Genomic DNA, 27,014 nt, shown 5'->3' with positions numbered 1-27,014 from the left:
AATCCCCTCCACTGTGTGTCATGGGCATGGTGTCTTTTTCATCTGTTTCCTGATGAGCAGTGCCCAATCTCCTTAGCACTTTAAATTTGATCCACAAGGTGGCATGCAACGGCAGCACATCGTAGCTCTGTATAGTCCCAGTCTTCACTAAATAAACTAATCTCCTAAATGCACATCTATACATACATGTGTGTACATATGCGCGCGCACACACACACACACACACACACACACACACACACACATATATATATATATATATATATATATATATATATATAACTGTCCCATTAGAGGCAGAAAAGAGTGTCAGGACAGAGTTAGCTTTCCTTTCTCTTATTAACGTGTGTGTGGATTGCAAAAGCAGGATTGTGTCTTCTGAGGCGTCCGTAATTGGGAACCCTTTTAGTACTCTTCTTGTCTATTGAGTGACCGGCAGCACAGAGTGCATTTACTGCCGAGCACCGAGAGAGAGCACGGCACTGAGGCGGTGCTGCAGAGGGCACGCAAACACAGGACACAGGAACTCTGATTAACCGTGTCCACAATTCTCTTTGGAGCAGAGAGGTCGAGCAAAGGTCACTAGATGAGCATCCACTGCCCCCCCACCCCCCGCTCTTTGCCAACCTCCTCCTGACCTGACATTTGCATCAGTACACCTAGGTGACCCCTCTCCCTCTCTCACTTAGACACAATCTCTTATTTTCATATTTAGCTTTGCAGCTTTATATTTTATGCACCCCTCTCCTCCGCTGAGACTTCCTCAGTGACGTCCTCCGTTTGACTGAAGGACGTTTGATGGGACCGGCTCTGACATCTCCTCCATTCTGGCTCCATCTCTGGCTGAGACGACGGGTTTTTTAAATGTTTTGTTCTGGGACTTGGGCTCCTTCGGTGCTCCTTGTCATTCCCCTGGTGATTCTGCGCGGCTGATGCGCCCTCAGTCTGCAGGAACTCCTCCGGCAGCCCCGCAGCCTCGCTGACAGCTAGAGGAGTGACACTGCGACTCTCTCTCATGCTTATCAAAGGGCAGTGCAAGGATGTGTGCTGTTACCGTGTAGTGAACTTGCATTTCAGTTCTTGTTTTTAAACAGACAGTTGGTATTGATAAATCTCCATCTTGCGGTCTTTCTTTTTTTTTGCGTTGGAGCTCAGCATTTTTTGTTTAGTTTTTGTCGTGGGAGTTTTGACTCCAAAAATCTCAACTGCTCCTTCCAATTAAGCTTTGGAGAACGAATCTTTAGTGTGCTGTTCTGATTCAGTCACCGAGGCTGCTTGGAATGAATCGGTCCTGGGAAAGACACCGATCGCAATAATGTTGAAAAATATTTAGTCTGAACTAGCATTTCAACAAGATCAAGTTTATTTTCTCTTTGTCATGGAGGTTAAGAGTGTTGAAGATATTCAATTTAGGTTTGTGCATTTCTCTAGATAAGACGGCCATGAAAATGATTTTGTATGTGTGTATATGACAAGCACAATCAATCGGTGTCCCGTTTCTAAATACTTTTGTGTTTTGTATCAACTCCCATTATTTATCATGTTGAAATGAGATGCACATTAAGCACCAATATGGTTTTGAAGGGTGACATTCAGGAGCAATATAAGCCATTTAAAAAGAATACCAATCCATGTGGATTAGCTGCAGAGAGCAAGGAGAGATGAGCCTACAGATTTGAAACTTATGTCTGGGTCACTCCCATCAGAACCATGGCATTGGATATGGGGCCGAGCTGGTTGAGATCGATCGTTTGTCGCTCCTGGCAGAAAGAAGGGTCCGAGCTGAAATCCGACCTGATGTGTGAAGATGTCGGCCATAAAGTAAGCGGCGGGACTCATTTTTATTTGTGACGCCTAGTGCCGGCATGTGGTGGGGAGCTGGGGGCCGAGCCCTGTGCTAGAGCTGCTCTCACAGAGGTCAGTCATGGACGCATTCTCTGCACGCACGCTGCCTGCCTGCTGATGGACAATGTGACCTTGAGTGCTGTGCAGTGCAGTGGATACACTGGTCGCCCGGTTGCCTCTCTTCTTAGTCCTGCTGCTTTCTGAAAGCATCCCCCTGCTTCTCATCCCTTGAGCTCTCTGCTACAGTGGCAATGAGCTTTTGAACTCATCTAGGCTAGGGTTTGCCTGAAGACAGCAGAGTGGGGGTTAGGGACTGAGGGATGCTGGGATGGATCTGCCGTACAGTTACCTGTGTGGGTGTGGGGGGGGTGACGACGACTCCTGGATGGTTCTTGGCCTGGAAACTGAGGTGATGAAAAGCCTGTTTGTTTTTGAAAGGTTTTAACCAGTATAGTTGGCATTCAGATCCCGTTCTGTGCATTCAGCGCTTAAACTGAAGTACTGTGTAGTGTCTGTGGGTTACGATCTGATCATATGGAGGTGAATGGTAGCAGTGTATGTGAGTTTTAGGCTGGAGAGTGTGTAGGCTAGTGTATGTCGATTTTACAGTCTGGTCGGAAATTGCCCTACAGCCCAAAAACATGGAGAGGAGCAGAAGTACTTTATAGGAAATGGGCAGATGTGTCCAATAAAGCCATTTGTGATTCTGTGCGTGTTCGTATGTGTATAAAATAAACGAGTCTTCTTGCTGAGGAGGATTGTGAAGTGTGTGTTTGCTGGGGATATCACAGGACCATTCTTTGTCTGCATGCTAGAGCACCACCACAGCGCTGCACTGCCTTTCATCTGACTGGCACATCGTGTGCTCCCATGTTTCAGGAGTAGCTGGCAGTTAAGTAAGCCAGTACTAGGGTTGCATCCATCATTATGTAACTGGATCAGTTTCTGTGAGTGTGTGATGGTGTGTGTTTGTGTGTGGATGGATGGAGTATTAAAAGCAGAGTTTTCCTAGAGAACAGATGGTCTACCCAGAAGGTGGAGACCTCAGGCCATCAGGTTGATATAAAAGCTGTTTTGTTTCTTGGTCTTCAAGTTTCATCTGCTGCTACTCTTGGTATGCCACTGAAAGGATAAACTTTTGTGTTTGACTTTCACAAATATTTACTGTAATTTAAAGAAAATGTTGGCATGCTAGGACACAACAATGTAATTCGAGCATTGCATAGTTGTGTGTAGCCAAAATTGGTTTCACAGTAAGAATTTTCATATCCACACACGTCAGAAATATGAATTTAATAAATGTTGTACGACTTTCTGTCAGCCAAGTCTGATACTTGCATTACGGTCAGTGTTAGGTCACTCGTACACATGAACATCTATGCCTACACTGCAGCCTGCTTCCTGGAATCAACTCGACTGAGAAATCTCATCAGCATCTCTTTTGTTGGGAGACACAATGAAAGAAGGAGAGAGGAGAGACTAAAGAAAGAAACCCAGAAAGAAAGGGAACATTTGCTGCTGCTTGTCAGGCGGGTGGCTGAACCTCCACAGCCAGGAGAGTGCATGGGAATAACAAGAGCCAACAGAGCGGGAGACGTGGCCGCCCCCATCGTGTTGTCCGGGGGATGGTGACTCACACGGCGCGTCTACATCTGTGAGATCCCTCTCCCTGACCGTCTAAAAGCCCTCTCATGCAGAAGTGATTTATTTTTCTCTTAAATGTTTAGTTCTTTTAACAACTTGTACATGTATACATGGCACCAAATGATATATTTTTCCATCATGTCAGTAGAGCGGAGGTAGGTATGTCTGTCAAGTAAGCCGTAGCTGATTTGTGCCCACTTACCCCCCCACGCCGCGTCCCTGCATAACGCACTACACCAGAGAGGTAAAAGTGCTGGGGGCGGGAAAGTGGAAGCAGCACAATTCACAGCTTGAGATACCAAGTTGCAGTACTTTGTACTGCCCCCCGCTCAGTGCTGTGTTGTCCTCAGGCTCTGGAATCGCTTTTCTTGCGTGGAGTGCCATGGAACAGGTGGGCTCCGAGATTTCAGTCACATTCACCTGCCTGACACTTCCAAAGGACAGGATAGGATTTATGCCACCAGGTGTGTCGTGTGCTGCACCTTCCAATCACTGAGTTATGGCTTGAATTTAGAAGAACACTTCCTTCAAGGAAGCCAAGACAGACGATATCTTTTTCAGTTTACGCTCTGGACTTATGAGTCTGCAGTGGTGCCACTGTCCATTAAAATCTGTTGACCAGCCAAGCCAATAGGTGCTCTGTGACGCAGCACCCAGTTTCAGTAAAGTCTCCCCTGGGCTGGATTGGGGGCTGGCGAGTTGGCCTACACTCTGTCCGTAGCTGTGGAGATCTCCCTGCCAGTCGAGCATCCTGGGACCACACACTACTCCACTGCTAATCCTCCCACCCTGCTCCATCTCCATTCCTCTCACGTTAAAGCAACTAGAGGCGTTTAGTAATCCCTCTGAGGTCACTTGATGGGGGTGTGCCTGATTGGAGACTTACCACAGCCCTGCTGGCTGCTGGGAGTTAATCAAGACTGGGACAGGGCGTGGTTCTGTAGAGTGAACTGGACTGGTGGTTGCACAGTAATGCCGAGGTCACCGAGCTTCTCATTTCATTAGAATGGTGTAGGAAACTCTGATGATTAAACAAGCCTGCTGCTGCTAACAAATCCCAGCCTGGTGCAGCATCTTAAAGATAAATGCATCATTTAAAATACACCACAGCAAATGTATATTCATATAATAAAAAAATAAAAAAATTAGCTTCACTTTTCGGTGGTGCTTTTAATTCCTTAAATGGAACTACATAAGTTGTTAAAATTAGAAATGTAATATCTTGGAGGGGAGGGTGGGAGGGAGTAATTCACAGTGGTTATAATACTTTGATTTAAAGTTTAAAAAGTAGTTTTACCTTCCCCATGGAACCTCTTATTTCTTTAATGTTTTCTTTGTTCTCTTCCTCTCCACAATCTCCACAAACATCTCTCGAAATTCAGCAGTTTCTGATCTGCTCTGTGCACTCTGCAGCCTAGACTGAGAGGCAGGATGAAAAGCTGCTGATGAGATATTGCAGATTTTATGTAAAAACAAAAGATTGTGCAATTATTTGGAATGAAAACTGCTGAATATTACAAAAACATTTAAAATAACGTGCAGCGGATACATCTACCCAGTTAAACTCCTTTCACAATCTGATGGAGATGTTTTAGCATGTGGTATTCCCACTCATTCGTTTGACCCAGTTAATTGATTTCTACACGCTCCCTTATGCGTGCTTCATGTCTCAAATTGTTGGGGTCCACTTATTTTTCTTTGTTTTTCCTGCTGAAGAGCTGGCAAGTTGTTGAACTATAATACCTGGCAATAGACTGGAGAGCGAAAGATAAGGTGTAGTGACTCTATCTAGTGGGTCATCCTGAAGGGTTAACATAAGTCAGACGAATATATGTAGATATAAAAAAATCTTGTGAAGAGCTTAAAATACCTCCACCCGACTTAATTTAACAGCCCTCTCTCGCTCCACTTACATCGTGGCACGTGCATCTCCTCGGCAACAGGAGAACTGATGATGGGTGAAGGGTCACATGGTCGTCTGTCCATTGGGGATGCCAGGGCGGCTGCGATTGGCTGGTCGCGAGGCTGAGGGTGGACGAGCCGGTGTCATGGTGGGGTATGGTAGCAGCCTGGCTGGAAAGATGCCCCTCGGGGGTGTGGGTCTGCACAGACACAGTGGCTCTGTCTGTCTCGGCTCTGCTCCGCTCATGCTTCCACATGCGTGCTGGGGAAGCGCAGCAGCTGTTAAAATGACTTGGTTTGTTTACTTGTAGAAGGCGAGTCAATCCAAAAACGATTTGATGTTTGCGTCAAGTGTCAGATTGGTGACCTTGTGTACCAGGCAACAGTCACCATTCCCATGTTTTCTATTTAGCCTCTGATTTCCTGTCGATGGTGCCACTGCTCGGGCAATGTGTGAAGTACAGGACTTGAAGCTGTGTTATAAAAAAAGAAAAGTGTTTTTCTTTCCTTTAAAAGGGAAACGTCACGGCAGAGTTGTAGAAGTGTTGCACACGTACGTTCCTACAAGACTGCATTTGTTTTTGGAGATGTGTGGAGGTTGCAAACTGGTCACAGTCACCACGTACAGCATCACGGATGTCAGGTGCTACACAACGACCCTCCTCAAGAATCCCGAGGTGCGTCATGTCAGGAATTCCCAATTCGCACAAGTCTGTTAGGATAGCTAAAGCAAAAAACTATTTTCTAAATATGAAGGTGCAGGTTGGGAGTGAGTTTGAGTTTGGCTCCTCCAAAATGTTCAGTCAATGCAGTGTTCCCCCCCCCCCCCCCTTTGTGTTTTTATTGTAATGTTCTGTACAAAGGGAGAATGAATTCATTGTGGATTTAACTGATTCCCAAGACTAGCTAACACTGAGTTCATAATAAATGAAAATCTGAAAAAGTATGCATTTGTTTAGTCTTGACTGGATTTTGTAGCTGAGTAGAACCAAGAAACAAATGCAAAAAAATGTATTCTTATTTGTATTTGAGGGTAGCTTAATATCTGTTCACCTTTCAATAGATTTTTATTTTTTGTGTGGCTCTGTGCACGTGTGCGGAGCTGTGTTCCCGAGCTGCAGCGCGAGGGCAGTTGAGCCCCGAGTCGAGTAGAGCCGCGTCCTCCGGGGGAGATCGAGTGTGCTGATGATGTAACGGCTCTCTCGCAGCACGCTGGATTCACTGTGGCAGGGGAGGCAGAGAAATACAACAACCCTGAGAGAGGAGGGGAAAGTTGAAACAAAATGCAGGCATCCCTTCACACCAAAATATTTTTATAATCAAGCCTTATTTGTCTTCCATCTGTAATTGTTTTTAATTGATATGAATAAAATGCATACAACATTTAATGAAAGCCATTTGGTTCTATTCACTTAAGCAGAAACATCTCCGTATTAGTGAATATAATGGTAGAATAGCTTCACAATGTTATTGTATTGTACTGCTTGGGCTAATTACCATGCATACAAAATATGCATTTTTTTTTCGTTTTTTATTATTTTAGATCTTGACTGCTGTGGGAGAGCAATCTGCACTCCTAATTATCCTTTATTTGCATTCAGATTGCAGCAACCCAGTACAAGTACTAAACTGTTTACTATTAAAAATATTCCTGCTGAGGAAGTGCGTTGTTGCAATTTCATAGTTTTTTCCTGAAGCAAAGTCATAGAGAACATCCCCACTGTCTGTGTACAGCACATTTCAAACTGGTTTAAATACCCACTGACCTGGGGCTGGCTCTCGCTCTCGTTCTCTCTCTCGCTCTCTTATTCTGTGGTGCGTTCAGTGTTTTAAAACTTGTCAGTTTGCTTGGATGCAGGGTTCTGCTGCTGGTCATAAGCACTCAGCCGAGACTTGTGATTAACCAGTTTCATATTGAGTTAAGACCCCCTATTTTAAAAATGCTTAATGGCATGTTTGAATTTGAATTGATCAAACTGATCAAGTGAACCAGTCAAACTTTGCCCTAGCCCACCCCCCCCAACAATCAGTGATCGATAAAGAGATTCCCCCTTCATAGCAGCTGGCCTTGCCACGCTTCAGTGATGTACGTTTATTAACCGTGTCGTATTTCCAGCAAAATGTGTTGCTTCTGCGGGAAGGAAATGCTGAAAGGTCACAGTTGTGCTCATTGAAATCAGCTGATCAGATAGCAGCTCTCAGCACCCCTCCCTCCCAAGTCCCAATCCCTGTCACTTTCCCCATTCTCTTATCTCTCTCTCCCCCTCCCTTTCCCGTAAACCCGCTTTGAGAGTTAATACAATACATTAATAAACTAAACGACAACTGTGTTTTTCTTTCTACATCAGTGTTTGTCCTTCCTTGGGCTGCCTCCATCTACCCCCCTGCACCCCCACCCCCCACCCCCCCCCCCCGCAACATCCCCTCCCCCAGCCCAGGAACACTTCAGTCAGACCCAAGATCTTTTTATCTCCAGTGATGCAGTGCAAAGCTACCTTGCAGGGAAAACAGTTCAGTTCATCTCTAGCGGGCCATGTAATAACACCCATGCTGCAACAGCTCGCCCCTCCCCCTTCTCTCTCGCTCTCTCTCTCTGCCCCCCCTCCCCTGCTGTCAGCGCTCTGCTGCGCTGTGTGTGCCGAGCGGCTGTAGCGGAGGATCTTCGTGGACGTGGTGGCTGCACTTCCACTGAGCAGATGAAGCAGGGAGCCGTTTGCTTCTTTTGAGTTTGGCAGAGAATCTAGTCCCTCCTTCCCTAATTCCCCCCCACCCCTCTTTCTCTCCTTCCCCCCCCACCTCCCTGGAGACACTTAACCCTAGAAAACTCGGAGGGGCCCCCCCCCCCTCCCCTCCACACTGATCGTCAGGGCTCAGACACAGGCAAGCAGCCTGCATTATGTTTTTTTTATGGCTTCCTTATAAATACCTCTGTATTGGATTGGATTGATTTCTGTGTTTTTGGGAGGGGGGACAGGGAGAGAGAGAGTGAGAGACAGAGGTTGGAGGGAGACATAAAGGCTGATGGAATATATAATGAGGATAGCCCTGGAAGAATTGTAATTGAAGAGAGAGTAAAAGGATGCTGGAGGAAGTAACCATGTTTGCTCTCTGGGTCTTTTCCTTCCCTGTGATTGTTTGAACTGTGGAATGAGGGTAGATGTTGAAATCAAGCAGCAGGCAACGCTTACAGAAGCATTTTTCTGGGCTCTCAATCACTGATCGATTGAAGTGCCCAGGCACTGAAAAGATGTCTCCCAGCATCAAAAACTTGGACTGCTTTTCTCCAATGTTGTGCCACTGTAAAGTAGCATGCACCAACAGCACCATTTCTCTTATGTTTGGATGCAAGGTGGGTAAGAATATGCTTCTTTTTCTTAATCTTTGTTTCTCTCTCTCCCCCCTTCTCTTTCTCTCTTTACCCCATCTCTCCTGTCTCAGTTCGCTTTAGAAATCTGCTGAAGTGAAAGCACAGATGCAGGGATTTTTTGTTTACCGTGTTATCTGAGGGGATTTGAGGGCTCTGACACGCTGAGTGCTGTCTCCGAACTCTGGCTTACTGACTGTAGCTAATTGTTGTCAGCTTAAAGAATCAATGAGAGGGAGGCTGCCTGTGCATTATAGCCCTATTTTATATGGCAGTGATAAATCATCATGTGTGGGCACTATTAAATTCTTATGTAAAAGGTCTTTAACGCTGTGTGCTGAATGTAAAATGCCACGATCCTTCCGAAGCATTCATCTTTTTCCAATTGCCGGGCTGCACATTTCACGTTTGTTTTGCTTTCAGTAATTTCACCAGATACTCTTTTCTGTTGGAATGCAAGGCTAGAAATGGTTCCTGACATATTGACAGAAGAAAGAGTTGATGGCAGGTTTTGCTTTATAGCAGCTATCCTCAGGGCATTTTAGCCTCTTTTTTTAATGTAAATACTAAAGCAAGCATTCGTAATGTATATTTCCTGTAACTCTTTTAGTTTGGTGGCATGTATCCCTTTGTGAAGTCCGATCTTGACAGTAGGTTTGGTAAATATCTTGAAGTTTCTGAGCTTTTCATCTGTTGTGCTTTGAGACTACTAACTACAGACTTAAAAATGTGGTAGACACAGACTACTACACTTCCCAGAAAAGTTCAACTAGTGCAAAGCATCGTTGTTTTTTTTTTTTTTTTAAATATAGAAGTTAACATTGTTGACATTTTATAATTGTTCGAAACTGATTGTTTGTATTCAGAATGGTTTCAAAGGCAAGTGCTAATTAGGCTTTCTTCATCACAACATATATATATATATACAGAGAGGGGAAAAAAGTATTTGATCCCCTGCTGATTTTGTACGTTTGCCCACTGACAAAGAAATTGATTTGCATGTTAATGAGGGAAATAAGTATTTGACCCCTTCGACTTAGTACTTGGTGGCAAAACCCTTGTTGGCAATCACAGAGGTCAGACGTTTCTTGTAGTTGGCCACCAGGTTTGCACACATCTCAGGAGGGATTTTGTCCCACTCCTCTTTGCAGATCCTCTCCAAGTCATTAAGGTTTCGAGGCTGACGTTTGGCAACTCGAACCTTCGGCTCCCTCCACAGATTTTCTATGGGATTAAGGTCTGGAGACTGGCTAGGCTACTCCAGGACCTTAATGTGCTTCTTCTTGAGCCACTCCTTTGTTGCCTTGGCTGTGTGTTTTGGGTCATTGTCATGCTGGAATACCCATCCACGACCCATTTTCAATGCCCTGGCTGAGGGAAGGAGGTTCTCACCCAATATTTGATGGTACATGGCCGCCCCGTCCATCGTCCCTTTGATGCGGTGCAGTTGTCCTGTCCCCTTAGCAGAAAAACACCCTCAAAGCATAATGTTTCCACCTCCATGTTTGACGGTGGGGATGGTGTTCTTGGGGTCATTCCTCCTCCTCCAAACACGGCGAGTTGAGTTGATGCCAAAGAGCTTAATTTTGGTCTCATCTGACCACAACACTTTCACCCAGTTCTCCTCTGAATCATTCAGATGTTGGCAAACTTCAGACGGGCCTGTACATGTGCTTTCTTGAGCAGGGGGACCTTGCGGGCGCTGCAGGATTTCAGTCCTTCACGGCGTAGTGTGTTACCAATTGTTTTCTTGGTGACTATGGTCCCAGCTGCCTTGAGATCATTAACAAGATCCTCCCATGTAGTTCTGGGCTGATTCCTCACCGTTCTCATGATCATTGAAACTCCACGAGGTGAGATCTTGCATGGAGCCCCAGACCGAGGGAGACAGTTATTTTGTGTTTCTTCCATTTGCGAATAATCGCACCAACTGTTGTCACCTTCTCACCAAGCTGCTTGGCGATGGTCTTGTAGCCCATTCCAGCCTTGTGTAGGTCTACAATCTTGTCCCTGACATCCTTGGACAGCTCTTTGGTCTTGGCCATGGTGGAGAGTTTGGAATCTGATTGATTGATTGCTTCTGTGGACAGGTGTCTTTTATACAGGTTTATCCCTTTAAGAGAGTGCTCCTAATCTCAGCTTGTTACCTGTATAAAAGACACCTGGGAGCCAGAAATCTTAATGATTTGATAGGGGATCAAATACTTATTTCCCTCATTAACATGCAAATTAATTTATAACTTTTTTGAAATGCGTTTTTCTGGATTTTTTTGTTGTTATTCTGTCTCTCACTGTTAAAATACACCTACCATTAAAATTATAGACTGATCATTTCTTTGTCAGTGGGCAAACGTACAAAATCAGCAGGGGATCAAATACTTTTTTCCCTCACTGTGTGTGTGTGTGTGTGTATATATGTGTGTGTATATATATATATATTATTTTTTTCTGTATACTTCTGCTGGAACAGTTAAGTTGATTTTGGCCAAACTGAAAGACTACAGCTATAATTTGAAATGCATCATCTTAATTAAATGCTTTCTGACATCTCTGAGCCTGGAACAAAGTATAATCCTGGCAGTTTCCCATAAACCAGAAATTAAAGCGGAAAATATTCTGGATTTATTCAGAGATAAATCTCAGCAAGCCAATATCCTGAAATTATGTAAGCCATTGAGACTGTAAACTTATTAACCAAGAGCCTTGGAAAACAATTCAGCTATAGGGATTATATTTATTTACATCTATTTTGGGTTATATATTAATCTCCCTGAACACAGAGTTGAAAGTTAGGTTAAAGTCCTAGTGACAGTTATATTTCCAGTATGACAGTGGGGTGATGGAGGAGGACAGTAGGTGATATAGCAGTGTGCTGAAGACGTCAATTGCACACATTGCTGCTGTTAATTTGTGAGCCGGGGCCTTGTCATTAGACCGAGGTCGTGGGCAAACTGGCATCGATTCTCTGACTTCTCTGACTTCTGGGGAGGATGAAATCTGCTGAATTAAGTGTCAAGAAATTGCACCCCTGTTAGCTGCAAAGCTGTCCAAATTTTCGTATTCCCTTAATTTAGTAGAAAGATAAGATTAAAGCAGCACTCTTGCTGCATATCTCTCTCGCTGCATCTCTCTATACATGTTTTATATATACACACACAAACTTCTGCTCAGAGGAAGCTTGTAATAGATGTGCTTCACAACCCTCTGCTCAGGAGTCCAGAGGCCTAACCGCTACTCCACACTGCTGCACATTTCTCTCTGGACCGAGCTGGAGCTCTGGACACGTGTTCTAATTCTTCGCTTTTTATTTTAGGAACTTTTAACACTGCCCATCCACTGTGAATTCATATGGCGTTCACTTTTCGCATCCCTTAGTGCAGTCCCCTGATCTGGCAATCTGTATTTATTTGCAGGGGAACATGCTGGACATCTGAATAATAATTGATGATGAAATGCAACACAAATAAAGTTTTACTAAGTAATTCACTACATTTATTTCACACTCACACAGTATATTTGTCAGACGTTTGTTGCTGATGTTGCGTTACAAGTATAACCTTCAGAGAGAATTCAAATAATAGTAATGATATACATTAAGGATTTACTACACAGGGCCTGTATTGGGGTGGTGTATTATTGAGGGGGGGTTGAAATGCCATTTTTCCAGTGGAAAGAATTTAGTTTTTAATATTACAAATAGCCAGGGAGGGGAGGGGCAGAGGGATTTAAATTTTAATATTGCAAAAGTGTTGGTTCTTCACAATCATTTTGATCTTATTAGTGTAGTGTGCTGTCTGGTGCTGCTGGGTAACCCAAGCAGAATGTAAAAGCTGTTATTATTTGTCTTTAGTTTAAAATATGCATTTTCTTTTATACTACAGGATCTAAGCAATATAACTTGTTTATTTCCAAGTGTCTTCAGGGAGTCAGGAGCTAAGAATCAGTCCCCCCAGCCTGTTACTTAATAAGTCTAATAAATGGCAACAGTTTGGCTTGATGTCCATTATAAAAGCCTAAGCTGCGATGCTCATCCCGAAGCGGCACGGGACTCCCATGAGGCAGGCCGCGGCTTTCTCTGTAGCGTCTCGTTAAAGAGATCTCGTTATGGCTAATGGAGGGTTTCTGTTTCAACTCCAAAAGATGCAGCATAAACACACACGCAAAAAAGCCACACTACCGTGAATTTCTTCTGATCAAATCACTCCGGAAATCGGAGCTGTCCCGGCCTCCCGGCTCTCAGAAATGTGTGCAGAGGAATACTAAGATTCAGCCAAGTTGTAGTAATTCCAACAGCCTAATGGAGCAGGGGGGAGAAATCCATAATCAAAAACCTCTCCCTCTCCATGTCACTCTCTCTCTCTTTCTGTCACACTCTCTCTCTCTGTACTCGGGAGGCAGCTGCCAGCTGCCCTGAGTAAACCTGCAGTACCACTCTGTGATGGTAGTAATGTGACTTTGTATCTCACATAGCTGGCTGTACAGTTAAAAAGAAAAAGAAAGACTAAGTACATTATTATTAATGCTTCTATTGAGTTTAGTAATCCCAGATCCCTGTTATTATCATAGTACCAACTTCAGCTCCCCGTTCTGAAATTAGTGTCACTTCCATTTACATTTTCTGCTCATCTCTCAGGGTCCTGTCAAGCTGGAGGGGGTGATAAAACATTTCCAGCTCAATCTCATCAGCAGAATGGGGTCGTGCTGGAGAAATGCAGCACTCGACAGTCCCAATGCAGGGCTCCCGTCTCCAATAAAGTACAGCTCCTCCGGACTGAGGCACTCGGAATAGCAACCGGCTCCAACAGGCTGCACAGCGAATAAGCTAACGCATTTGTTGCACAAATTAATATATTAATGAATTGGCCGAGAGATTCTTCAGAAGCTGAGAGGGTAGTGGTAACATGGAAAAGGCAGCCGTGAACATGTCCAAAGACTGATGTGAAACAGTGGCGTGTGCTTTTATTTATTTTGCATAATGTGAAGGGTTTGTTGGAGATTTTAATTAATGGGTGAGTGTAGGCAGGGTGGTGGTGGTAGTAGGATCTTTTAAATAACTAAAAAGTGTTTAAAAATCAATGAAATCCGTGTTGGAAGCCAGTCATGTTTTTAAGTGTGGTTTTGAAGGGGAATTTCTATTTGGTTTAATTGAATTCAGTGAAAAGCCTTGTGATAGTCACACTGTTTGCTTTTGGGAGCATTTGCTGGCTCTCTAGAGAAGAGGAGCTGAACTTGATGTGAGAGAGAGGGTGAGAAAAATATCAGTCTTGCTGTTCTCGTGTAATATCATGTTTGCCTGCTCTGTCTTTTGACCTGGATGATGTTAACAGGTCTTGCATATAGATCATGCAGGTTCTAACTCTGAAACCGACAAATCCCCATTTCCTTTATTTATCTATTCTCCTCCCATCTGCCTTGGTCTTGACATTCATTTGTCTGCTACTAACCTTGTAAATCCAGCGTTGGCTAGAAGCTTAATTACATTGTGATTTTCCATGGTCATCATTGGAAAACTTTGGCTGTACTGGCCTCTGCTTCCTCCTGGATGCTTGCGATTTGGCAGGGGGTTCACCAAACTCTCCCCACTTCTTTGTCTGAATGAGCAAAGAAGGACAGATCTATTAGAATGCACTGAGCCTAATCCAGAGTCCTCTAACGCATCCGGCTCTGTTCTCAGGATACGTGTGGTACAGCATCTTATTGATTTGTTATCAAGCCGTATTAGATTCTATTGGTGTAAAGACCTAAAACCTGGTGACAAATGTAAATCAATTAAGATGTGTTTGGTTTATAAATGACCTGCGATCTAAAAGCTGGGCAATAACAACTGGCTTGGGACAAGTGGTTGTATTGAGTGGCCTGTCATTAGGTTGATTGATGTAACACGGGGCAACCGGGACATTCGAGCAGTCTTTGTCCCCCGTGTCATTGCAGTCTGTGCTGTGCTGGGGGTAGGAATTTGAATTCAAAGGCAGATAAGTAATCCGGTTCAGTAGGTTTAATGGGGTGAGACAGGAACTTTGACAGCAGAGCCCAGTATTGTTAAAGTAAGTGCCTGGCCGTGAAATGTACATGACAGCGGCCGACACACACACCCCGATTGGCAGCTTGTGACCTGACGCAGGGTCATATGTAGACAATTCGGCCCCAAAAGGCTGATATACATTCCTCGCAGAGATCTTCAGGGAGTACCCTGCAGCTCTGTGACTTGTTTTGGTTTGACAGTACTGGGTGGGTTCCTCAGTCTCCCTCCCTCAGCTCAGCCAGGGCCTGCTGTGTGTCACTGGTGCCCAGGCCTCCTCTCTCCTCACATTACCATGCCTTTTCACCATCCTCTCAGCCGTGCGTTTCAGAGATGTGGTTATCTCAAGTGACAAACGCAAGAGCTGCGGCTGTTTGGGCTGACAAGTTTAAATGAGCAGAGTTAACACGCAGGGCTGCTTCTCGGTTTCTCCACTGATGTCGAAACTCATCCGTGACTTGATCTCATTTTGTTGGGGGAATTGGTGGTGGTGGTGGAGGGGTTGCATTTAATCTTTTAAAACCTGTTTACGCACTGGAATAAACCACTACTGTTAATTAATTTAAAATAGGCCATTTTCTTGCATTTATTCAGTGTTGACAACAACAGAGCAGTCAGGCGAGCAGCTTTGTGATCATGCCATTTCATCGGTTTGGTCCTCTTGCTTTGGTACTTTAAACCAAGCCCTGCTCACTTCAGCACACCCCCCTGTAATAATAAAACCGCTAATGGAGCCGATACAGAATGGGGGAGCTGCTGGCCCCATTATAATGTGGAAAGCAAGCTTCTGAAAATCCATTTTTGTAATTTTCAGTTATTGTGCTGCAAAGGTGCTTGGTGTGTATGGTCACCTTGCTCTTACTGATGCTCCTATTTCTGCTTTATATGCCATTTTGAAGTTAACCCTTGCCTGAAGGTAAGGGAAAGTACACTTTTTCTGCACTGTGAGCATTCGGATTGACCCAGAATCGGGAGGGAACAATCGCGTGATTGTTTGTTGGTTTGGGCTGTGGAACGAAAAAAAATTGAGAAACAGCTGCAGGAGTTTGTACGGGTAAATATTTAATCCACACTGTGAGGTGAAAGGGGGTTCGGATGTAGAGATTCACCTGTTGAGAGGAGAGGAATTCACGTATTCAGGATTTCTCACTCTTGTTCACTTGCCAGGTGAATGTATCCCTATTTTCCTCCCGCTGTATGTGGGTTAATCAATGAAATTGAAACCCCATCTGAAAGAGTAGAGTAACCGGTTTTGTTCAGAGCTGATGTGAAGGTAGATGGGTGACTACGCTGTGAGAGAGACTCCAGTTGGATAGCCTCAGACTAGTTCCTGATCTCTTTGAAGTTCTTTTGAGTTACTGGATTTGAGTTTCTTTTTTTTCTTCTCCTCCTCTCAAATTTGGTTCCTCAAGGGCCACAATCCAGCAAATGTGATAGACCTCCTATAACTGCCAGTGTTAGACCTGAGGAAGTGGGTACATTTCTATAAATAGCTGAAAATGTCGCTATTTAAAGGGGTTTTACTTGCTACTTTAATGCTGGAGTCAGACATCCAAGTCTGTTCTCTATACAAAGGGTTTACAGTGTGTATTGGGATTAGCACGGTGCCCAAATGCGTTAAAGAAGTTGGTAAATGAGGAATGGGCAAAGTTGTCTGCTTGTTTGGGAAGATCTGTTGTTGGCGCATAGGTTGGGGCTACCTGTTTACCAATCTATTGTACTACAGTTCTTAAAACTACCAGGCCTCTTGCTATACAATAATTTTCCCTTAAATTAAACCTTTTGTGCAAGTTTTATTGGCCTGGGACCTGAGAGAGAGAGAGAGAGAGAGAGAGAGAGAGAGAGAGAGAGACTCTCTTCTCAGACTTTATTCAGGAAAGCAGTTGGGTGGTTTCTCTCCCTGCAGATTAAGCCGTCCAGTTTCTCCCACTTCCTCGCACCTTTGCTCTGGGGCCTGTGAGAGCAACACAGTCTTTCTGTCCTCAGGTGAAGCGCCATTGCCATCTGTAATTGGCCCAGCACAATATACATCTCATAAGTGCTGGAAGTGTCAGCAGTGTTTTTAGGTCATTCAAGAGCGCTAAATCACTGCAGCGCAGAGTGTAACTGTGAGAGTTACTGCCGACTGCTTCCACTCCACTGGCTCTGGAGGAAATGCTCCTGCTTTCTGCCCAGGAAGTAAGAGCTCTTGTGGCCACCTATGTGCAAAATTAAATCGAGACTTGTTCTCCTTTTTATCTCCTTGGTTTCTTTGTGGTTTTTCTTGCCCTCAGTTTATGTTTCCTAACTCTTGTAGGTTTATATAAATTAACAAAAACATAAAATACATTCTGTACAATTTACAAAATGAACTTTTTTCCAAAAAGGTTATATAATTGTTGAGGGCCATTGTGCTGCTCTTGTTTGCAGACAGGCTGACCAGCAGCCCTGTTGTGTTTCTGGGGCTGAAGAGATTCTGCATGTTGTGTTGCAGAGCCACGCTGGCTGTGCGCTGGGGCAGAGATGGGGGCCTGCGGTGGCCACAGCTCTGTGCAGACCACGTGGGCTCCACACACAGGAACCTTCCCTTTGCCCCATATGTTCCTGCACATCTTGTGCTGTGAGTCAGAACATAGCAGGAAACTACTTATGCTTTACAAGAGCTTTATTGTGTCGTATAGACTAACCAGGCACCTACTTTCATGAGCATCGGATGTAAAACAAAATTCCCCAAAGAAAGGGGAAGGTATAGATCAAAGCAGGGGGAAATATCTTGTGGAGACCTTTGTGCAGCAGTGGATAGATATAGGCTGATGGTGATATATAATTATCATGTTTAAAAAAATAAATAGTATATTGATATGTAACTGTCCATCATCGACTATCACTGCTCATTTTTGTAGCATTTACATCACTGAAGGTTTATTGTAGGCTATCCCCCCGGTCCCCTTGCCAACAAACCAGGTGTGAACCCAGCAGACTTCAGAAGAAGCAGTGACTGCAAAAGAGCACACTGCTGTACATCTGTGGAAAACAATACCTGTAATTTATAGGGACAATTGCTGCCCCCTCAATCTATAGTTAACCAGGCTTTTCCTTATTACATTTTTTTTTTTAATCATTAGAAAGGGAACATACTGATTCTATTCAGTACAGGATGCTACCTCAATCTTGAACATGGTAAAATGTGCAGATTTAGTATTATAAAAATCGATTAACTTCCCCCCCCTCTTATTTGTACTAAGACTTGCTTAGCCAGGTAGCAGTGTTCGAAAGACCGTTTTAACATGTCAATCATAACACCAGAAATAATAGGTGAACAAACTTGTGCTCACACACAGAAGCAAGAAAAACAGTCCAGATGTTTGAATTTGTCAGAATTTTGTCACAGCTGAATTTGCGCCCATTTATCTCTTAACCTGGGTAGCGCACAACAGTGATGTTATAAAACATGGATTAAATAGAGTTAGATGACCGGAGTACACTCTCTTAAATCAGTGTTGATACGCAGTTACTTACAAAATGCTTTACTGGATATTTTGCTCAATGCTATATGAGAATTGATACCCCCCCCCACCCCTGCTGTGTCTTTCCTGGATGTTTCCTGAGTATATGGATTCTGCAGATAGTTAACAAGTTCTGCAAGTTGTGATTCGTGAGAAAATAAATTAAATGCACACACTCCCTGAGCCTCTCACCCCCTGATCAGGTGACTTTGACAGCCTGTTTCCCTGGAGATCCCTGCTGTATATTCTTATCTGAGATTAAATGTATATTCGCGAGGAGAACCTGGCAAACCATATAAGAGTGAACTGTACATGTTTTTTTAAAATCAGTTTAATGATGCTGTGTGTTAAATGTAGGCTCTCCTAGGCTATAGGCCTGTTTTTTTTTTTTTTTTTTTTTTTTTTTTTTGCCTTTTCAATTTTTATAAATTGTTTCAAGAGACGAATAAAAAATAGAGAAGACAAATGCACAGAGTTGCCGGGCATGTCAGGTGCTGATACTTTGTACTAAATGTCTAAAAAAAAAAACAGACAGGATCTTAATTCCTCCTGTATGCGTTTGTGTATGCTCCATGTATTCGACTGACCCAAACCCCCAGAGACAAGCACAGCCCATGGCAATGAGACAACTGATCTTACTCTTCATTGAGGCCATTCAAACCTCACTTCTCTTTACACAATTAAATAAAAATAAAAAAGATGCAATGTGTTTTCAGGAAGCAAAAACAACTCGTCTCGACTACTTATCCTGATTGAGACGTGGAATGTGCATTCCCTCGTTTACAAAGCTGCTTATGACGATTCTATTCTCCGTTGTTATCTTCATCTTCGACTTGGCTTTCTAGCTGAAAGTCTTTTGAAAAGCATTGACCCAAAAGTGTGAAGAAAAGTTTCCAAACAGAACGATCTCTTGAATATAGTGAAGTCAAAGCACATGTACCACAGGCAGGTCAGTGAAGCTGAAAGCTCGGCTTGCTAGGAGATGACGCTGTTGCGATGTCACAGGTTTGTGAAGGGCTGAAGGTTGCAGTGGAAGGATTTCTATAGGCGAGTGGAAGAGGTTAATTTATATAATTATAATGACAAGAACAATTATGATCATGCCAGTGTTTTTGAAGCACTGCTATTTACACACCTCTTTCTCCCAGGCGAGGGTTTTACAGGCGTGTCTTCTTTTGACTGTGTTGGCCTGGACTGAATTCTGTTCAATTGAGATATTGAGTGGATACACCGGTGCACACAGGTGTACCGTGGGTCACCTGAGCTCAGCAGGGCAAGTGAGATATTTACATTTATTTTCTCTCAAAATGCTTGTTTCTGGTGTTCATCAGGCCAGTGTAGGTTTCTTCTCCACTATTTGCAGTGTTGGAACTTCCCTGAACTCGGAAGCTTGTTTTTCTGTGTTTGAAATAAATAACCAGGATATATGGACAGGACTGATTGGCTGAACGAAGGTCCTGGGATGAGGATTCCTCAGGCAGAAGTGTGTGTTTGGGTATCCGTGCTATGGGACTGTGTGACCGTATGCCTCTAATATGTAGGAATATCCTTTTATTTAATATGTATTTAACTTCTCTATAAGTAAAGGCAGTATAAGAACACAATATAAAATAACATTTCAAATTGCTAATGTTCATGTGGCAACTGTACTTTCTGTGTTCTGCACATAAAGTAATAGTGTGTATGTTCAGTACTTTTTACTGAAATGCACTAAATGCTAATAAAGGTTAATACTCTCTAGACATCTATAGTTTTATTCCAGTATCTAATTTTAAGCAGTCACTTACTTTGACTGTAACCTTTTAGACTTACTTGCTAAAACCAATCCTTTATTGTATTACTCACCCCCCATTGTCCAAGGCTTTACCTCAGTAGACTATTTGAGCTCAGACAGTTCAGAATGTCCTGAAATGAATTTGTTCCAATAGAACCATGTCAGAGAGCTGAGCATTCTCGCAGCACCTGAACCTTAAACGGCTCTGAGAGACGGCTCCGAGATCCTCTGAAGTTTGCCTGGGGACCAGGGTTGATGAGACCTGACAGCTAGGGGGGAGTTTTGTTAAATGATGTTCTGAATGTGCTGAAGCTTTGATCTGAGTTTTTTTTTCTTTTTCTTTTTTTTTAATCCATGCACAAGAGTTTTCTAGGGATCTTGTGCATTCCAGCAAGATTTATTTATTTATTTGTAATTCTCCTTAAAGTATGAATTTGTCTTGCTCATTTGTTCAATTGGTACAAGTTATTATTTTCCAGCAGATGTAACGCTACTCTGTTGAGTATTTAAAGGAATCTGAGAAATCCACAGGAACATGGCTCCACAGGGGCAGGTTTGCAGAGCCATATTGCAGATTTCACTTAAACGTAAATATTGAATTCTGGGGGACAAAAAGTGTGACAAAAGAGTGCTGATGAAAAGAGCCTGCCCTGACCCAGTGTCCTCTCATTGTATAGCACATCCTGCAAGACCCTGGCAGAAAATCCTCTGAGCACATCTTTTCACATCTGAAGTGATGTGTGCAGAGGAGACAGTGTTACCTGTAGAAGAATATAGCCTTTTCCTCTGGTTATTGTGAGGGAACCTGGACATTAGCCCTCCCCTGAGGAGAGACAGAGACTGGTGGGAATCAATATTAGTGTAGAAAGAAATAAAAATAAGTGGAAAGATGATAAGTATTTAACACTGTGAATACATTACTTTACAGTCAATCGATACCTTTCAGTCTTTTCAAAGTTGTGGCCCCTGTAGCTTTGAATTCAAAGTTTGACAGTCATACATTGATTGCTCCATAAATCTCAGAAACATATTGCACAGGGACCACTCCACGACCAGGGCTTGTTTTCTCCCCACCCACAGCCTGGTCTCCTTGAATCTACTTGCGCTACTGTTTTGGCAGGCTTTCATAAATGGGTCAGTTTTGGGAAGAGTTCTGAACTAAAGGGAATGAAGTTTTACTCCAAGTACTGCAACTGTGTTACTCAAATAGCTATACTTTCTCAAAGTTGTAAATCTGTAAAGTATGGTTTCATTATTCCTGTGGACTCTGCATTTGCCAAGGGAACTAAATAAAGAATAATACATAAATAATTATCAGTTTTCCTTTTCTTTTTATAATAATTATAAGTCTTCATCAAAGCCTGCTTGCGGGGCAGATGATAGACGCATTGAACTTTGTACTTGTTTGCCATATGTGACCCACTTTTCTTGTCACCTCCCAATGAAAGGATACGACTTCTGAGTGTGTTTGAAGCATCGGGCTTTGCGATACAAAGTGAAGGAATTCACTGCGAGCTGGAGGTAATTACCCTCTCCACAGCAGGGACCGGCTGTTCGCCATAAACTTGAGCAGTAGAGCAGTGAGCAATGTAATAGCCTCCCCAAAATCCTCCAGTCACAATCTAGGGTCTGGAGTAGAGAGAAACCATTTCTACATCACCATCTGACGTGATTTTTCTGTTCAACTTCAAATCTTCTCAAATCAAAATGTTTTGTCATCACTATTGGTTGTGTTTATGTGGAGACGCCTTTTCTGGAACCAAAACCAGCAGCCATCTGAGGAAAAGCCCTTAAATTAGTTACCACATTTAAAATAAATAACAAATGCATTGAACAAAAATGTAATCTAAATGGTATGCAATCAGTGATTACTGGTTCAGTAAGTGTTGCACAATTTATCTGATGATGGAATTAGTTATATATATGTAAAAACAGATTTGTTGCAGTGATTATTCTTATGCCGGTATATTTTGTTGCTTTAACTTGACATTTTAATGCAGCTCCCTATAAATCTCTTATGTTTCAATACGTTTTATGGGAGGTCTTTAATTTATACAGGCAAGTAATAGTCTGGCAACATTTTGCGATTATAATAAGAAGGTTTTTAAAGGATACTTTTCATTAGACAGCACACCAAGCTTTTTTCAGCCTAATGATTTTGCCATGTATTTATCTAAACATGAAGAGCCTGTTAAAAACCTTTGACTGTGTTTAGAATGGAAACGAGCAATACTAAATGGCTGAATATTTCCCCTTTGTTCATTTTTTCTATCAAATTGCTTGTGTGTTGTGCAGTGGAGAGGTAGAGAGGATGTAGGTCTTCTCGACTATTCTTTTATTCTCGGATAAAGCGGTGTGGCTAGGTGATGACACAATGGAAGGAGAGTGGACAGTAATGATTACAGAATTCTATTGAACCAAATCCGTTGTCAGTATATTCTCCCATGACTCCAGTGAAGTGTGTGTTCCTACACTGCTCCTCCAACTCCTACCTGAGCCCCGTTGTTTGCTCCCGTGCCTCTCCATAAGCTGCAGAACTGTACTTAAAGTAACCGATCCATCTGTACACTGCCTGTCCTCATCCTGCCGGGGGGGGGGACGGGGACGCACTGTACTGACACAGTAAATGGTTTTGTTCATGTGCACACTTTAACCATGCAGTGGTGGCTCCACACACATGTGTGCACGCACACATTTTATTGGTAGCCTATTGAAAAAGAAACTGGTATTTTATAGGTCTGAAGGACTCCCTCCCTGGTTGCCTTTACTACCTTATAATGGATCAGTGTTTGTTGTTTTTGCTGCTCTCCCTCATCTTTCTAGCGTGGCTGCCTAGGGGACATGCTGTTCCGTTTCCCAGCATCCAGTTCTCCTGGGGCACTCTGACATAATATAACACTGCAAATCCCTTCCATTATCCTTTACCGATATAGAAAAGAACGAACCCACTTTGTCCCAGTGATGAAGCTCAGTTGTCTTGTCTGACTGTCTGCCCCAGTTAGGAAGGTTTCTGCTATTTTCCTTAATATCTTGATTCTACTGTCAGTTCCTTTTTTTCTAGCTTTATTTAGCAGCCTCTTTTCCATGGTGTCTAAGCACCTTGCTGTGAAATGAGGATTTCTCCAGAGGTGTTGGCTCTGAGCTGTGATGGAATCGTTAAGGATGAGGATTTTTATTTTTTAGGCAATGCATATTAAAGTCTTTTTCTAAATTAAGGCATCTCTGTTAACAATTGCATTTCCTCGCTCACACCAGGCTTTGGCAGATTACTGTTAGTGTGATATTTGTTGTTTTCCGAAGAACGATGTTTCTCCATTGCCACTTTTCTGGATTTCACTCTGGTGACATGGAAAGTTCTAGGCTTTGATGCAGCTTCTTCCACATTGGGGTCAACTTCTGTCACATCAGTAAGTTAATTGGCCCCAATACATTAAATACATAAATATGCAAGCAAAACTCATTTTTCAGTGTCATTTGAAGTGCAGTGTTATATGACATTCTGCATCAAACAAGCAAACAAAAACCGCAAGAAAAGTTGTGGTACTAGTTTTGATGGAGCAAGGAAGTGAAGGTGATCTCTGATCTTATGTGGCAGCATCAGATACCTGTGTTTATACCCCTGCGTTGCTAGGTGCCCAGAGCAGCTAGGTAGTGGATTCATAAATGCCTAACTTTTAATATTGTGTTGAATGAAATGGGGTTTGCTTCATTTTACAGAATTGTTCCACAGTTTTAACAATGCTTTGTATCGTGATCTTATGGTGGTGGTGATGATTATGATAACAACACCAGTCTTCTGTCCTTGGTGGCTCAGAATATCATTGTACCTTTTGTAGCCCCTCTCCTTTGTACACTACTTAAATATATTAAGACATTCCTGTTCAGCTGCAATAAATTGTATTCTCAAATTAATAAACGATCAAACTAAATTTGTCTGAAATGCGCGTGAAGGCCCAGATCTGAAACTGAGATGGATACAATCCAGGGAAGGACTGTACAGCCAGGAGTTGCAATTTGGTACTTGGTTTTATAATAATGTGTACAAAAGGTTTGTATCCATTGATTCATTGCAATGGTGAAGTGATCAGACTCCTCAAAGTGGGGGATTATAATTGGATTTTCGATTTTGAAAACGGAAAAGTTTAGTTGGGGGAACAAGTGAAACCACTGACTGCTGAAAAAATCCCACCCCCCCTTCAGGATGGCATAGGATGTGGAGAGAAGTGTCAGTCTATGTCCATCCTCTTGGCTTACTCAATGCATGTCCTGTCTGTGTCTGGCTAGTTTTTCTCCTGCCCGTCTCGTCTGACTCTCTCCTCTCCGGGCCTCCTGTGTTTTTCAGAAATACAGGTACCAAGATGAAGACACGCCTCCACAGGAACACAGTTCGCCACACCTCACCAATGAGATGAAAGGGCCCGAGCTGGTCCACGTGTCGGAGAAGAACCTCTCTCAGATTGAGAATGTACACGGCTTCGTCTCTCACTCGCATATCTCCCCTATGAAGGTAAGGAAGGCTCTGTGTCTTATCAACTCTTCTTATCATCTGCTACCTGTTGGCATTTCATTATTATTATTATGTTTATTTTGTTTGTTATATATGTAACATTTAATGAACAGTGAAAACTGTCCCGCACAGTTTGTCTAAGCCCCCCCCCCCCCCCCCCCCCATACCCCTCCCTGTCCACCTACACACACACACACACACACACACACACAAAAGAAGTGACAATTTTGGGTGACTGAATTCCCTGCAGTGCATTCTTTGGAATGTGCGACTGCAACTGTGAGTTCTGAGCAGTCAGACGGTGGTGACGTTTTGGAGTGAGTTCTGGGTCCTCTGTTGAGAAACCCTGGATAGAAAGCAGCTGGGGATAGTCTTTTGTCACACTTTTTGTTCAGTGGTTTTGAAACCCAAGAAGAGAGAGCTGCCCCATCTTTATAGGCTTGAATCCAGTGGGCAGAAATTTCCTGTCAAATTTTCCTTATATAGGCTTATTAATATTGCAAGGAGTGGCATGGAATAACACGAGGTCAGGCTGAGGGGGAGGGTGCTGACAGAGATACAGGCTGAGATCTGTGAAGGGGATGCTTGGTGCTCTGAGCTCCAGCTTCTTTGTAAGTTCACTTGTACAGCTGTAAACAAACACATTTATTTGCAAGCCCTTCCTTCTCAGTTTCACGTTGTGGTTTGTGTTTGTGCGCCCACAGTTTAGTGCAAACCTTGGCTCTTTAAATCCATGCCTGGAAACACAAGAGCAGCCGTGTAAATTATTAACGACATTCTCAATTGGTAAAGAAAACCTAATGTTATTTCTGCTCTCCAGTTGTTGTCCTTGCTATTCTCACCTGCTACACACACACACAGTTAGGTCCATAAATATTTGGACAGTGACACAATTGTCATCATTTTGGCTCTGTACGCCACCACAATGGATTTGAAAGGAAACAATCTTGATGTACTTTAAGTGCAGACTTTCATCTTTAATTTGCTGGTAGTTACATCCACATTGGGTGAACAGTGTAGGAATTACGCCCATTTTTATATGTGTTCCCCCCAATTTTAGTGGCTCAAAAGTATTTGGACAAACTTACATAATCATCAATTAAATTGTGAGTTTCAATACTTGGTGGCAAATCCATTGCAGTCAATGACTGCCTGAAGTCTGGAACCCATAGACATCAGCAGATGCTGGGTTTCTTCCCTGGTGATGCTCTGCCAGGCCTGTAGTACTGTAGCTGTCTTTAGTTCCTGCTTGTTCTTGGGGTGTTTTGCCCTGTATATATATTAGAGCCCGACCGATACAGGTTTTTTGGCTCCGATACCGATAATTGGTAAGCTAAATTTCCTGATTAACTAACTTCCTGATTCCTGATTATATATCGGCTATTTACTTTTTTTGGTTAGCATGCAAAACAGACATTTTCTAGCATTGATCCCTGAAATCTATCCCTGTCAGAGAAATTGTCAAATATCCACTGAAGGCAGGATTTTTACATTTTACATAATAAACTTGACATCCATTTTCATCATAAATAACCATAAATCAAACATTGTAAAAATAAATTAAATAAGTCCGAATAAGGGAGAAATAAGTAAAAATATAAAAATATGCATGTTTTATGCATTAGAACAAAGACCAAGTTATATTAGCAATTTCACACACAAATAGAAAAATGAGCATGTTCTATACATTAGTGCAAATAATAAAGATAGTGTTGTTGCTGATCACACATGGCCAGGTTATAGTGCAGGCAGCACAGCACAGCTGCATTTGTTTTTAAAAATATACAGTACTGTGGAAAAGTTTTAGGCAGGTTTGAAAAAATGCTGTAAAGTAAGAATGCTTTCAAAAATAGACATGTTAATAGATTATATTTATCAATTAACTAAATGCAAAGTGAGTGAACAGAAGAAAAATCTACATCAAATCCATATTTGGTGTGACCACCCTTCTTAGCCTTCTTAACAGCATCAATTCTTCTACTCGGAGTTGGAGCTTCCATCGAAAACTTAAGCACCACGACTGTTAAAAAAATTATGATAACGACTTTTAAAACAAATAAACATGTATGTATTTATTGTCTGAAGTCTGACAAAAGATTTTTATGGTAAATAGAAAAAATATTTAGACAGTAGTTTGAGAAAATATATCTGTGCATTATAGGTGGAATATGTGCCGATACAGATATGTCTGTAAAAGGCCAATATCGGACAATAATATTGGTGCTCCGATACATCTGTCAGGCCCTAATATATAATCATTTTAAGCTCCAGGTCCCTGAAGGGGACACAAAGGATTCATTTGGTTTTTCCCTGTGTCCTTAACAGTCCTGTGGAGCAGTAAAAAGTCCTGGGTTTTTTCAGCAGTGGATTCACACGGGTGGCTGCCGTTAATTCCAGCCTGTCTGCTTCACTCACCCTCAGCCAAATGGCAGAGCTCAGCAGATGTGGCTTTTATACGGGTCCCCAGCCTGGGA

At 42.8% G+C, this 27,014-nt stretch overlaps 1 protein-coding gene across 17 annotated transcripts in view; it reads left to right on the top strand.

The window, feature by feature from the left end:
- dlg1a (discs large MAGUK scaffold protein 1a) overlaps positions 1-27,014 on the top strand; it is a 161,306-nt gene that overhangs the window by 46,297 nt on the left and 87,995 nt on the right. For all 17 annotated transcript variants that reach the window (XM_066709598.1, XM_066709595.1, XM_066709588.1 and 14 more), the window contains one exon: positions 24,376-24,540. In XM_066709598.1, the coding sequence (XP_066565695.1) occupies positions 24,376-24,540 (165 nt within the window). The remainder of the gene's footprint in view (positions 1-24,375; positions 24,541-27,014) is intronic.

This window comes from Amia ocellicauda, chromosome 7, assembly GCF_036373705.1.
Source record: "Amia ocellicauda isolate fAmiCal2 chromosome 7, fAmiCal2.hap1, whole genome shotgun sequence".
NCBI classification, from domain to species: Eukaryota; Metazoa; Chordata; class Actinopteri; order Amiiformes; family Amiidae; genus Amia; species Amia ocellicauda.
The sequence above is the reverse complement of the archived record's forward strand: the minus strand, read 5'-3'. Positions and strand labels throughout refer to the sequence as shown.